At 41.3% G+C, this 13,392-nt stretch overlaps 1 protein-coding gene across 1 annotated transcript in view; it reads left to right on the forward strand.

The window, feature by feature from the left end:
* Positions 1 to 13,086, forward strand: part of SNX30 (sorting nexin family member 30) — a 67,650-nt gene extending 54,564 nt beyond the window's left edge. The window contains exons 8-9 of the mRNA XM_074953528.1: positions 3,220 to 3,372; positions 6,732 to 13,086. Coding sequence (XP_074809629.1) covers positions 3,220 to 3,372; positions 6,732 to 6,791 — 213 coding nt within the window. The 3' untranslated portion in view covers positions 6,792 to 13,086. The remainder of the gene's footprint in view (positions 1 to 3,219; positions 3,373 to 6,731) is intronic.
* Positions 13,087 to 13,392: the final 306 nt, after the last annotated feature.

The raw sequence follows: 13,392 nt of genomic DNA on the forward strand, positions 1-13,392 counted from the left end.
GTATTAGGAGGAGAACATCACCAGACAGACATTGAAATTGTTTTATTTAACTAAAACAACAATGTTATATATTCTGGATTTTTTTCTTCAACAGCAAACGTATATTTTAACAAAACAAGCATATTTCATTTGTCTCACATTTATCTCACACTTATTTCCAGACTTCTCCTTGTCCAGATTTATTCCGCCCCAAACAATTTTCTATTCACTGAACTTTTTGAAACTTTGCGCTTTTAGAGAGAGGTGAGGGATTTACTCTACACAAATTTGCAGAGGGACAATAGGGTTGCGGTCTGTTATCTCACCTCTATATATTATTTATTTTAAAACATTTTTGCTGTTAACAAGCATGTTACCTCTGGAGACCCAAATCCAGTTTGAGAACTGCAAATCTAAGTGTCTCTGGTGGTATCTTCTAGACTGAGCACTGAGTCCCATTGGGTAGATAGAAAGATTAATCTAAATAGTCTATACAGAAGCCTGTGGAACCCCATAAGACTGGATCCCTAATCTGTGAACTATTGGAACTCATTTACAAAATTTTTCTTAAACGTTTGACTATATTGTCTCATACTTTAGAATTAGAATTTATAATCCCTATTCCATGATGAGATATCTTTGAGCTATAATGTATCTTTATCTTTAGATAGGTTTTTTCCTCCAAAAGCATTTTATCCAAAAAACAAATTTAAATTAAAATCCAATTTTTTTTTTAAATCATTGATTTTTATCCACCCTGCTTTTTCAAATGAATGTAGTCAAATCCGTACATAGACAAGGCCATTGGTGGTAGATTTTTAAAGTAAAGTATTACTTGATATTAAAATCATGATTACTAAGTGGCTTTTACATTCATCTATAAAAGGTAGACCTATTTTAACAATAAAACTGAGCCATTGGAATTCAGCTGAGCTGCTGCAGAATTAAGTTTCCCTTTCCTTGCAGTTCTGTCTTCTGGCTCAGAAGGGAGCATGACTCTCCCTTGAGGCTCAAACTCCAGTATAATCCTGGCAATATAAGTTTGGAGGAAGCTGACAGATGTGAACCTCCTAAAATAGAAGCGTAACTTCCTGCAGGGACCAAAATATAAGCCTCATTGTTGGCACAATATTTCCATTTTGGTATCCTGAATATTCTACTCTGGAATGGTCTTGGCTTATACTACACACCTTCAGGTGGGCTCTGCAGAAGTGCCCAGTGTTCGGTTAAGGGCTGTCACTGAAGTCAGTGGTAAGATTCCCATTGCCTGCAGAGAACAGAGTTAGCCCAGCAATGAGTACTTCTGAGAATTCCAACCTTTGTCTCTCTCTTAGTTGGCTAGTGCCTAGTGGTCAGGTTGACGAGAGACTGTTCTTCAGAGGAGCTGAGTACCCACATCTCCATTTGACTTCACTGGGAGTTTCCATCACCTCTGAAAACTGTACCTTTTTCCCCCTTGTTCTGCCAGTTGCTGGAGTGATTCAGAAGTTAGGAGGTATTTCTATCTAGCTGCCCTAAGTAATTCTAATGTGCCTATTGCTGTAGCTGGCTTTTCTGGTTATATGCCATCTTCATATCTGCATGCAAAGCAGTTTTGTTGGGAGTGGTGTGTACACAAGTCACTGCAGTTCATGATGCAAAGAATTTCCAATATAATTTATGCCCGTTTTTAGTGCGAAACAGTCCATCTGCTGTTCCTGTGATCAGTGGACCTTAATGCAGATTGTGGAACCTGGAATGTTAAGGTCTTCAGTTACATCCCATTTACACTTAAAATGCTGCATTGGCACAGCTGCACCACACTTCCACTGGCGTAGTTAATCCACATCCACTAGAGGCAGTAGCTATGTCAGCAGGAGAGACTCTCCCATCGACACAGCTCTGTCTACACCGGCGCTCAAGGGTGTAGATTTTTCACACACCTGAGTGATGTAGGTATACCAAAATAATTCTGTAGTGTAGACCTACCCTCAGTCTTATATGTACGGTTTGTTCCAGACTTGTGCCTTGTCTGGCCCTCAGACTTCTGCCTTCGTAACTGCACAGTGGATATTCTATAGAGCAGCCTACTTGTAATGACCACATATCCTGTAGATTGTACCTCTTAATCCACTGGTCACTAAGCAGACTGTATGTACCCAGGATTCTTTGTTGCTGTTTATGGGTATAGGCAGGAATACCGTACAACTGGACTATTTATATAGAGCTACATTCAGTATGTGTCGCCTCAGGGTATTAAAAGGAATATTTAAACAGACAATCCTTTTTTGAGAGAGGGAGAGCTTCAGATTTTGTATGGCGGTATCAGACATGGAAAATCAAGGGGGTGGCTTACCCTATGTAGAGAGCTAACATTGCCGAGAAATAAGGAGGTTGATCTCTTTTTTTGAAGGAATTTTTCTCATGAGGCTTAAGTGCTGTTTGTTTTACTTGTGACAAATTCCCCTAAACTTGCTTTCTATTGATGCTGTGTACACTAGTGCTTGCAGGGGCCCAATCTCTGCCCTTTGTCCTTTGTGCGGCACAGAGACCGTTCCTGCCCCAAAGATCGTACAGTCAAAAAGTCAAGAGCAAGGGTAGAGGAAAGAAAGCACTATCCCCATTGCCCAAATGTGGAGCTGAGGGACAGTCTTGCCAAAGGCCACAGTCAGTCTGGGGCAGAGCCAGAAATTGAAGCCAGATGTCCAGCATTCTAGTCTCATGCTTAAACCACAAGACCAACTTTCCACTCACTGTAGCTTGACTAGCTTCCCTTGGACTATCTTTGTGCCTTGCTCCCACTAAAGCTTGGGGAGTGTGGAGATATGCAAAGCAACCTACAGTTTCCTTAACTACTCTGGATAGAGTAAATTTGGGTGCAGGTGAGGATTTGGCTCGACCTGTTGCAGCCATTTTACCTGTTGCTTTTTTCTTCTGCTCTTTTCAGTAACTAAAAATGTTGCATCCGATGAAGTGAGCTGTAGCTCACGAAAGCTCATGCTCAAATAAATTGGTTAGTCTCTAAGGTGCCACAAGTACTCCCTTTCTTTTTAAAAATGTCGTGTGTGTGTGTGAGGTCAAAGGTAAGGAAGTGAAAGGATGAAGTGACTAATATATTTTCGTTCATAATTTTTGACCTATTTAGCATGGTCTGGATAATTAGCATTTCTTTTAAATGAGGGGGGACACATGATCGGGTGGGAGGGGGACCATTATTCCAACTAGCCATTATCTTGCTGAAAAATCTGCTTCTCGCTTCAGGTACCAGCAGATGTTGAAAAATGTCAGGACCGAGTGGAATGCTTCAATGCTGACCTGAAAGCCGACATGGAGAGATGGCAGAACAACAAGCGCCAAGATTTTAGGCAGCTGCTTATGGGAATGGCAGATAAAAACATCCAGTACTATGAGAAGGTACTGCCCTGAGCTGCAGCCGCACCGGATGGTCTCATACAAATACTCCCTTTGAGTGACTTAGTCAGGAGTGGCTTTCAAAAATTGCAAGCCCTGCATTGCAGTAAAGAACCTAGTGCTCAGTGCGCGGACTTCGCATCAGGTGCCACCCCTGCCTCCAGGTTAACTTGGTTCTGCAAATACTTACCATTGAGCTTACTGGAGTAAGGAAGGAGCCTGTGCCCCCCTCCTGCTTCCGACTTTCACTGAGTCCCTGGAGGAAGAGCCAAGTATGCTACATGGCCCTATGGGAAGATTATATGTTAAGGAAATGGAGGTTGGGGAATAGCAATCTTAATTTTACCTTTGTGCATCATGATTAACTTTTGGCTACTTGATGTACTGTTTATGTAACTGGGTAGGCAGTAGTACTGCTGAAAAGAATCTGAGGGTTATAATATATCACAAATGGAATACGAGTCATCAATGTGATGCAGCTGCAAAAAAGGCTAATGTCATTCTGGGGTGTATTAACAGGCACATCATATGTAAGACACGGGAGATAATTGTCCTGCTCTGCTTGGCACTGCTGAGGCCTAAGCTGGAGTACTGTATCTGGTTCTGGGTGCCATGCTATAAGAAAAATATGACCAACAGGAGAGAATTCAGAGGAGAGCACCAAAAATGATAAAAAGTTTAGAAAACCCGACCCCTGAGGAAAGGAAAACAACTGGGCATGCGATAAAAAGACAGAGGGAGGACATACGTCTTCAAATATGTTAAGTGGTGTTGTTAAAGAGGATGGTGATCGATTGTTCTCCATGTCCACTTAAAGGTAGGACAAGAAGTAATCAGCTTAATCTGCAGCAAGAGAGATTTAGGTTAGATATCAGGAAAAACTTCCTTATTATAAGGATAGTTGAACATGTTGTGGAATCCCTGTGTTTAGAGGCTTTAAAGAACAGGTTAGACTAACACCTGTCAGGGATGGTCTAGCTATATTGGGCCCTGTCTCAGCACAGGGGGCTGGACTAGATGACCTGTTGAGGTCCCTTTCAGCCCTACATTTCTATGGTTCTGCATTATTTATTATTTGTATTACTGTAGCGCATAGGAGCGCTTACAATATCCATGGTTCTTTGCTTCATTCACTGCCCATCTTAGCAGTTGTGCCTTACGAGAGCACGCAAAGTATGAGATAATAGTATGTCAATATCTAAATGTTAGTTTAAATGCTATTTTAATCTCTATGCATGAGGAGGGCGACGTTAGTTTTGGCACTTCTTGACTTGAAAGCTGAACCCTATAGCCTGAACGAAGTTTTTTTGAATAGCATTTCCTAGGTTTGCTGTAAAGGAAAATGATTCTGTTGTCCAGCACTGTTTTGAGTAGGCCCTACTCGAATGCCCTGGTTTGGGCACGGTGTGCTACTGAAAGTGGGAGTTGCTGACGGGTGTGCTGAATGGGTATTTGGGTCTAAGTAACCATAAAAATAAGCCTGGAATGAAAACTACCTGTGTGGCCGCACCCCCTGTTCTGTGGCATCTGCCTATGTTTGTAGGGATTGGGGGTGGTCAGGTTAGTCAGAAGCCTGGAACCGGGGTCAGCGTCGGGTGCCGTGCCACAGGTCAAAGCCTGAGCGAGTGCCGGGAGTAGGATGTAGGAGGAGCGACCTGGAATAAGTCAGGCAAGTAGAAGGAGTCTGCAGTAGCAGCCAGCCAGGGATTCACCTAGTTGCTTGGACAACTTCCTGTGCCTTTTTCTAGCTCAAGTAGTGTGACCCAGCCAATGGGTGAGGCTGGGTATCTCCCCCAGTCAGGAGCTTTGTGGGCTGGGCTCTTGGTGAAGGATCATAGGCCTCAAACTGAGGGTTCCCAGGCAGTGCTCAGAGTGTCCTCCACCGCGCACTTCACCCAAACCAGTGGAGAAGGGGGCTAGCAAAGCTCAAGCTCACAATGTGCTACAGTACCCAGCAATCAGCCTTGTGTTTAGTGCGTCTTTTAAAATAAATGTACTTTAACCTGACTGCTTTGTTACACCTTCTTCCCCTTTCTGGCTTTGCTCTGTTTTGTTTTTTTTCTCTCCCTCCACCTTCTATGCAGTGTCTCTAATTCCCTACAAAGGATTCTCTAGCTCTTCTCTGGCTTTCTTCTCTCTCTAAGAATTTGTGTTGTACCTAACTCATTAGACAGATTCTCTCACACGTGGGGCTTGAAAACTTTACCAGAGTCGAGAGTTAAATTTCCCCCTCCCTACCCCTAAAGAGCGCACCCTGTTGGGGATTCACCTTGAAAATCTGGCATCACAGTGGGAGCTACTGGGTGCTGAGCACCTTAAAAAACCCTGGCTCTTCTTGAGATCCCTATGTGGGAATGGAGCTGTCTTGAAATTCTGGCCCCTAATAGCCAGAGGAGTGAGGTCCAGCTTTTTAAAGGTATTTCGGCTTCGCAATGCTGAATGTTGCAATGCCCAAGTCTCATCTCAAACCTTAATAGGATTAAGGCTCCTAAGTGCCTAAATCCCTCTGGAAATTGAGCCTTAGGATCTTAAATCTATTGAGTGTTGCAATGTTAAACAAAGAAACGCCAAAATATCTTTAGAAGGCTGGACCCAAGCCTATTAGATCTGCATGAAAGCTGTTGCCCTGGATAATGATGCTTCGTTTGCATAAGAAACCCCAGATAATTGGATTCCTATCCAGAGGTGTCTCTGGATCCTAACTAAATACTCTGCATTTATTCGGCTAGGCAAAAGCTTATTTGAACAGTGAACCCCTATAGCTGCCAGAAGGGAAGTAGGAGCAGTTTCTCTGTTATGTCTTTATCACTCTGCCCAGCCTCTTCCCTAGGGCATAGACCCATTGTCTGTCTCTCTGCTTAGAGCTTTACCGAACAGCTAGCTGCTGTAGGTTGCTTAAAGCTGTTAGAAGCAGTCTTTGCCCTCAAAATAACGTCTTACAAAGGCACTAGGGAGCCTTTCATTGCTACAAGGAGCCAGCATGGTGATTGTCTGTAGCTCTGCCCATTCATGCTTTCCAGATATTGTCTGACTTCCTTTCAGTTTAACTTTGGAATTTCTGAAGTTTCTACTCATTTGGGATTTTTGATGACTAACGTTCTTAGTTAGTCACTTAGTTCTTAGTGTGTCCCCCCTTAACTCCAGCCTAGCAACTTCTTTTGTCTGGGAATTTAGAAAACTGTTTTTTAACTTCCTGTCTTTCGAGGTACTAAACTGATGGCTAACAGGATCACGCTTTGTGAGACCTCTTATCGTGCATGCCTGAGTGGTGGGACAAGAATGAGGAATCAGGAGTATGTAATGTAATCTTTTTTTAAAATAGTTTTTTGTTAATACATGTTTGTTTGTTTGTTTGTTTGCAGTGCCTTACGGCGTGGGAGTCAATTATACCACTATTACAAGACAAACCAGAGACCAAATAAGAATCTCCATAGCCCACAGACTTCTCTACACAAGTGCACAGTACCACTAAACAACCTACTGGGGCTGTATGATGCACTACTCTGAGAGCTACCTGAAAAGTGCCAGCTATGCCCAGTCTGGTACAGACCCATTGAAAAGCATTTGGACTTTTCCTCTGTGTTTAAAGCGGTATGTTTCATCTTTTGAGTTACATTAATGGTTCTTTCTTCAGCCTGTGGAGTGATCTTGGGCTTGTAATGGAAATACACAGGGATCAAGTCGCTTCTTGATAAAGAAAACTTTACCTCTTTATTCCGGAAGAACTAATGAGTGGAATACTAAAAAGATGAAAATAAAACTCTAAACTGCAAGGTGCCAATATGACATCTTTATTACCGTCCTCTTTGTTTGCTAAATAAGGGTTGATTCCCATGAAACAGTGCCCACCAACCCACCCTTCTTCTTTTGTGTGGGTGGTGGTGGTGGTTTTTTTTCCTTGCTGGAGAGGGAATGGCCAGAAGTGGACACTTACTACAATTTGTAAACTCCCTGGATTACGCAATTTTGGAGCTGGATCTTTGTGTGGGAGTTTGGGCTAGTCCTAGATTAGAACATACGGCCACTTCTGCAGAAAGCTCATGATGCAAACCTGAAATGTGGTTCCTGAGCGTGGCGTGCACTCTGTCCATATTGACTATCCCATACTCCTTTGTTTACCTTTGGTGATATGAAGTAATGTAAATTGGCTGAAGTGCACATGTGACAGACTTGGGGATCAAAGGAGGACTGGCCTGGGGCCGGGGGGAGAGTGTATGTTGTAGCCTGACAAGTTGTCATGGGAACAAACACTAGTCTGTTAACATTTTATCCCCAAAGTGAGCACAGACAGTTCTGTGATAGGATTCTTTGATCCATGCTTTCACTTGTTTTCAGAACAATCTAAGCTAGATCAGAATCCCTCTCAATCGCCCTCTGGCCTTAGGCATTTAAAACATGCCCATCATAGTAAGGATGGGTTCTTGGTTTTTTCTCCCTCTTTCTTTCACAGCAGCCAAAACCCCCAAAGTGTCAAGTGTTTACTGACACCAGGTATCATTGTGCATGTGTGAAACTTGCTTTAAACATGTCAATGGCAGGTGGTAGAGAAATAATCTTTTCCCTGTTATGTACACTTAGTGGTCATGTTTGTCTCTATTGATCCTCATTGAAAGGTCCTCTTAAGAGTTGCCCTTTTTTTAGCTATAAATCTATTTTCCTACCAGGTTTTGTCAACCTTCTAGTCTGCAGAATCTCTTTTCCTTTCCTTATCCAGTCTCTCCAGTTCACAGCCTTTTGTTGTTAGTGACTTTAGTACCTTCCAAAGGCAGGAGCACTGCCAAGACGGGTTACAGATACTTTGAATCTGTTAAGTCTTCGTTTGCTGCTTGACCAGCTTGTTTCCTCCCATAGGAGCTCCAAGATTTAATTATTTTTGGCAAAACATAACTGTAATATTCAGGGTTCTAGGGTCAGCAAAGAGACTTTTGTGCTTTTATATCCCCTCATTTTCTGCCAGAGATATTGGAATGCTCCGTTGATCCCTGGCACCATTCTGGCAAGGAAGCCAAAGTTTAATTTAAAAAATAAAATAAAATAAATTCTTATTTGTATCCCTTTTACAAAGACCATGCAAATTTCCTTTTAATTTGTGGATTGTCCCCAGTTAAAATAAATGCTATAAAATAGACCTGAAGTTTCTTCAGGTCTGCATTGTCTCTGTTCAAACAACTATTACATAAAAGTTGTGGCTGTAAAATTATTAACATGGGGGGATCACTGGGCATAACATTTGTCACGTTTAAGGCAGTTTTTCCTACTTGACCATATCATTGTCATTTGATGTAGTTTTGTGATTCTAAACCTGCAGTCCCAATTTGTCAGCATACATTTGCTTGGTGAAATCAGGGACCTTGCCTCAGGTGGGTGGGTGGTTGGTTGGTTGAAATTGCAGTATAGTAGTAGTAATCTGTTAGTACAGGGAGGGAAGACTTTAAGTAAGAAATGATTCTCTATCTGTTTTTTTTCTCCCTTAAACCTTTGTCTATTCATCCTCTCTCCAATTGTTTGATATTAGGGTTTGATAATGAAGGCCTAGTTGATTTGCTGGGTTGTATGGGATAGGAGTTGTTCTGATTTGCAGTGTTATGCTTTTTGTCATTAATTCATATCATTTAGCAGATGAAAATGATTGATAACAAAAGGTTTCATGTGGTGAAACCAGAGAATTGTTTAACCCCTCCGCATATCATTTCTACCCTGCCAGATTGGTTAGGTTTTTGAACATAATTGGCTCTGAAACATCAGCATAAACCTAGGGTCAAGAAAACTTGTCTTCAGCTTCCCCAATGAGCAGGAAAGACTGATTAGGGATTGAGAAATGACAGCTTTTTCTAGCCCTGATCTCTCTCAGAATGATCAGCTAAGCTGCATTTCTGCTGAGCATTTTAAAAAAAAAAAGAGAGGCACTTTTCCCCAAGAGAACATTTGAAAAATGTAGGGGCTCTGTTTAGAGGGGAGTGAATTTAATCTATTTCTTCCCCCCCCCCCTTCTTCTTCTTCTGAGTTCCCATGTTCATGCCTTTTGCCCTCCAGGCTTAGTTAGAAAACTGAAGACCAGTCATCAGCTTGTAGTTCCAGGGTCTTGGTTCTTTAAGTACATTTGCCATTTCTCAGAAAATACATATTGTACAAGGTACTGTTAGCAAAGGACATTGCAACATCAGGTAAGGATTGTAGTGGGTAGCAGGGGAGGTTTTATAGCTTCACTTAAGGCATTTAAGTACAGTAACAATTTCACCTACTGCAAAGATGGTGGGGTGTCCAGCAACAGACACCTAATGTTTTACCTAATATTTACACTTAATATTAACGTTCTGCTGCACAGTCTCTGGAGCCAGTTGATTTTTAAATTAGTAATCAAGTGAATGAAGTGACTTCCGGCCTTGTTTGTTGTCAAGCAAACGCCTTTTGTGGGTAAGCCATTAGAACGATGGCCCTTCCTCGACAACCAGCCAATGGCTAGGAATGGCTCAGAAGGGTTTACTGTAAGTACACATGTATCTGGAACCCTTTAAGGGGGAAGATAGGTGGGCTGCAAGTTTGGGTCACAGATCAGAGGGTACAGGCCCTAGATCATGTTGCAGGTTGGATGTTGCTCTAGTGTGAAGCCGACACTGCTGGCTGCTATGCTAAATAACATAAATCACGGTTTAAATTGGAAGCAAGCTTTTGAAATGTGTTGGAAAAAGGGAGTTCTTACTTGTAACTGCAAGTCATACAAGTAGGATATTGTGTGATGGTTCCCTCTTAGACACAGCTAGCCTGTGACTGGGTCTGTCGTAACGAATCCTCACAGTATGAACCACTGTGTGAAAATGGTGGCGAGCCAGGTATTGTTTCATAGTCTGAACAGAAGATTTTGTGCCGCATGTTAGTAGCACAGAGCAGACCAACTGACTTACAAAATGACAAGTGTTTTCAGGGCTGAATTCAGTTGTCACAAGTGACTTGTTCCTGTTCATGCTGCATCAGATCCTGCCCCTTGAAATGTAGGTTTAAAATGCTCTTGCAGTTTATGGTGTATGTGTGGCTATCTATTAGGGCCCAAGTTTGGCAGTGTATAGTCTCACCAATTTTTGTGACTGTAGAAAAGCAAGCCCTTCACAAATACTGAGCAGAAATCCATTGAAAGAGTAACTTGGTTTCACTATATTTATTTCCTTTAATAGTTGTTTAAGCATCTTTCAGTATATCCCAATGGGCTTTTTTCTGTGTACACAGATTGATCTGGCTCAAATTGAGTGACTCCATATTGGTTAGAAACTCTGATCAACCCAAACCGCGGATACGCACTCCATGGAGCTGAACTTTCTGTGGCTTGGGCCCATCTGCAGCTTTAAAGCGTCTTATGTTTCCTTTTAACAAATCTTGCTTCACAGCTGCCCTGTGGTGCACACTGATCCAAGGCATGTGCAGTTTCTTGCTGTCTCTCCATTACTTCTGATAGGTGTGCAATTTGGAAAGTTGTAACTCTTGAAATGGCACCAGCACATCCAGGCAAGCACTGTTTAGCTCCAATTTTTATATATAATCTATCTATATATAATCTCTCATCAGGATTTTTACTTATGCAATAAACTTGGAAGACTTAAGAAAACAAAAAATGATGGCCTTCTCAAGTAATCATTTAAAATGAAAGTTCTCCAGGTCTGTTCCATTTCATAAAGCAGTCAGGTCTTTCCTTAACTACTGGTAGTTTACCAGAGGGTAAATTGTGGTATGTTTATACTTAACACCAAAATGACTGCGTCAAGGAACTCATCACAAAATGTGATGGTTATAGAGGGAGGAGAAGAGGTGGAAAGAAGAAAGAAAAAACTAGGAAAAGCTCAGCAAGGGTTTAAGTTGTGTGAATGTGCAGTTTATCCATCAATGAGTTAATGCACTGCCCTTTCACCTCTGGAAATATGGCTTCAGTGCCAAGTGCAACTTGATGGCCTCCATCGCAAACCTTTGTCTGCATCATTAAAGCACTGCAGCACATTGGCATAAATGGAAGGCCTTGACCTAGGGAGGGTCTACAGGTAGAACTGGTGGTGGTGTCGAGGGAGCTTTGTGGTGATGCTTTTGCGTAGCCTGTCCACACTTACATACTTGTTTCGGCCTTGGTTCTGCAAATACTTACGTATATGAAGGGTTCCGTTCAATTCGGTGGGACTGTTTGTGTATGTTTGCAGGATTGGGGCCTTAATCCAATTTACCCATTAAACTCAAGAAATGATACAAAATTAAAAGAAAATGTGCTTCAGACTATTAAATGGAAACTTTGTCTTCAATGCATGGTGCTTTTGACCCAGTGTTGGTGTGCGCAGAGCTGTGGGCACAAATTCCGAGTTTTATTTAACAAGCCGTTTGATGTTCAGCTGCCTTAAACACTACAAGGTAGGGAGACAGTCATCTTCCTTTTTGGTTTTAACCAGTTTTTTTTACGATAAACAAATTGAAGGTCATTCAAGAAGGGAAATAACTGGGGGTTTTTTTGTTCGTGTTTTTGTTTGTGTTTTTTTTTTTTTTCAGGAGAAAAATTACTAGTATTTGCCAAATACATTTCTGATGTGAAAATGGGCACCTCCAGAATATTTTGGTCTTTCTGGGATATATGAAGGTTTAAATAAATATTGATATTTTAAATGTATTTTTGTCACTTTTTAAAAAAAATTTTGGTTGGAAGGAATAATAGATCATTATTGATAAACACCTGCTCGACACTACAGTCTTGGCAGGAGGTATTTGATACATAGAAATATTCACAATTAACAGTATTAGTTTAGGGTTAAGGCAGAAAGTGCTTATCAAAATCGTAGCCTTTTGAATAACTCCTGCTTACACTATAACACCAAAAAATACAAAAATCAAGCGTGCTTGCGTCCTCCTAGACCTGGATAGCTAAGGCCCTAATCCTACATTCAGTGGTACAGTGAGACACTTAGGTCAATAGAGACAAGGTTCTACCTAAACAGATTGCAGGATTTGAGCCAGTCACCCACACAGCATAGAACTAGGTGATGCTGGGTTTTGTTATGCAACCGTGAACGATCTGCAGTATTTCATCTCTTTTTGTGGGTGGAGATTGGACAATGTTGTCCTGTTCATACTACTTCCTATGTGCCTGCACTCATGGCTCCCTTTAACATTCAGGGGAGTTTATGCCATGAGGCAAGTCGATGTTGCCATGAAATTTAACTTCTGCCAGCACATTTTTAGGAATTCATCCCTTTTGTTGCTCTGCGCATGACACCATGAATGCCTAGGTGCCCAACCGGTTTACTGTATTTTTGACTTTTTGTAAAAGCAATTACAGAAACTTTTGTTTTTTCATACTCTGGTCACCCTCACATCCCCTCCCATACCAGGATAAACCAAAATGAAAGCTGTGAAGACTTGTCCTTGTGTGTGAATTAGCTAGTGGATGATGTACAGATTGGAGAGGTTTTTGTTTCCTACACTCAACCAAATTTAACACTGTTTTGCTTTTCTTGTTAAAGTCACAGGATATAAAATGTCTTTGATTTCAGGTGCTGGCATGTTTCTGTTCCTTTTCATTTAGCTCTGTATAAACATACTCTGTGCATTGTTACTATGGAACTAGTATTGATAAAAACACTTTGAGGTAAACTATTTGTAATGCTTGATAATTATTAGTGTGTACATTTTTTTTAAAGACACTGTTTCTTTACCTCAATTAATTTAAAGGAATGGACCAATAAATGTATTAAAGGATGATTTCTTTACCTAATAGTTTCTTTTTGTGTAGTCTTTACCACATCTACAGTATGATGTATGCACTTGTACTTATTTTGCTCAACTGTTTACTGCCCTGTCTTTCTCTATGGTGGTGAAACTTGTGCTTTTAATACTCCCTCTTCCTGGGCAGGGGTGAGATTTCACCTATGCTATACAAATGTGATAACTCAGTTGTTTACATTGACTTCCTTGTAGTACCCCTCACCAGAATGCGAGTACCTCACTTACACATTTATCCTTGCAATATCACTCTGCCTTGGTTTCCCATTTATAAAATGG

Source organism: Natator depressus, chromosome 5, assembly GCF_965152275.1.
Source record: "Natator depressus isolate rNatDep1 chromosome 5, rNatDep2.hap1, whole genome shotgun sequence".
In the NCBI taxonomy this organism is placed as follows: domain Eukaryota; kingdom Metazoa; phylum Chordata; order Testudines; family Cheloniidae; genus Natator; species Natator depressus.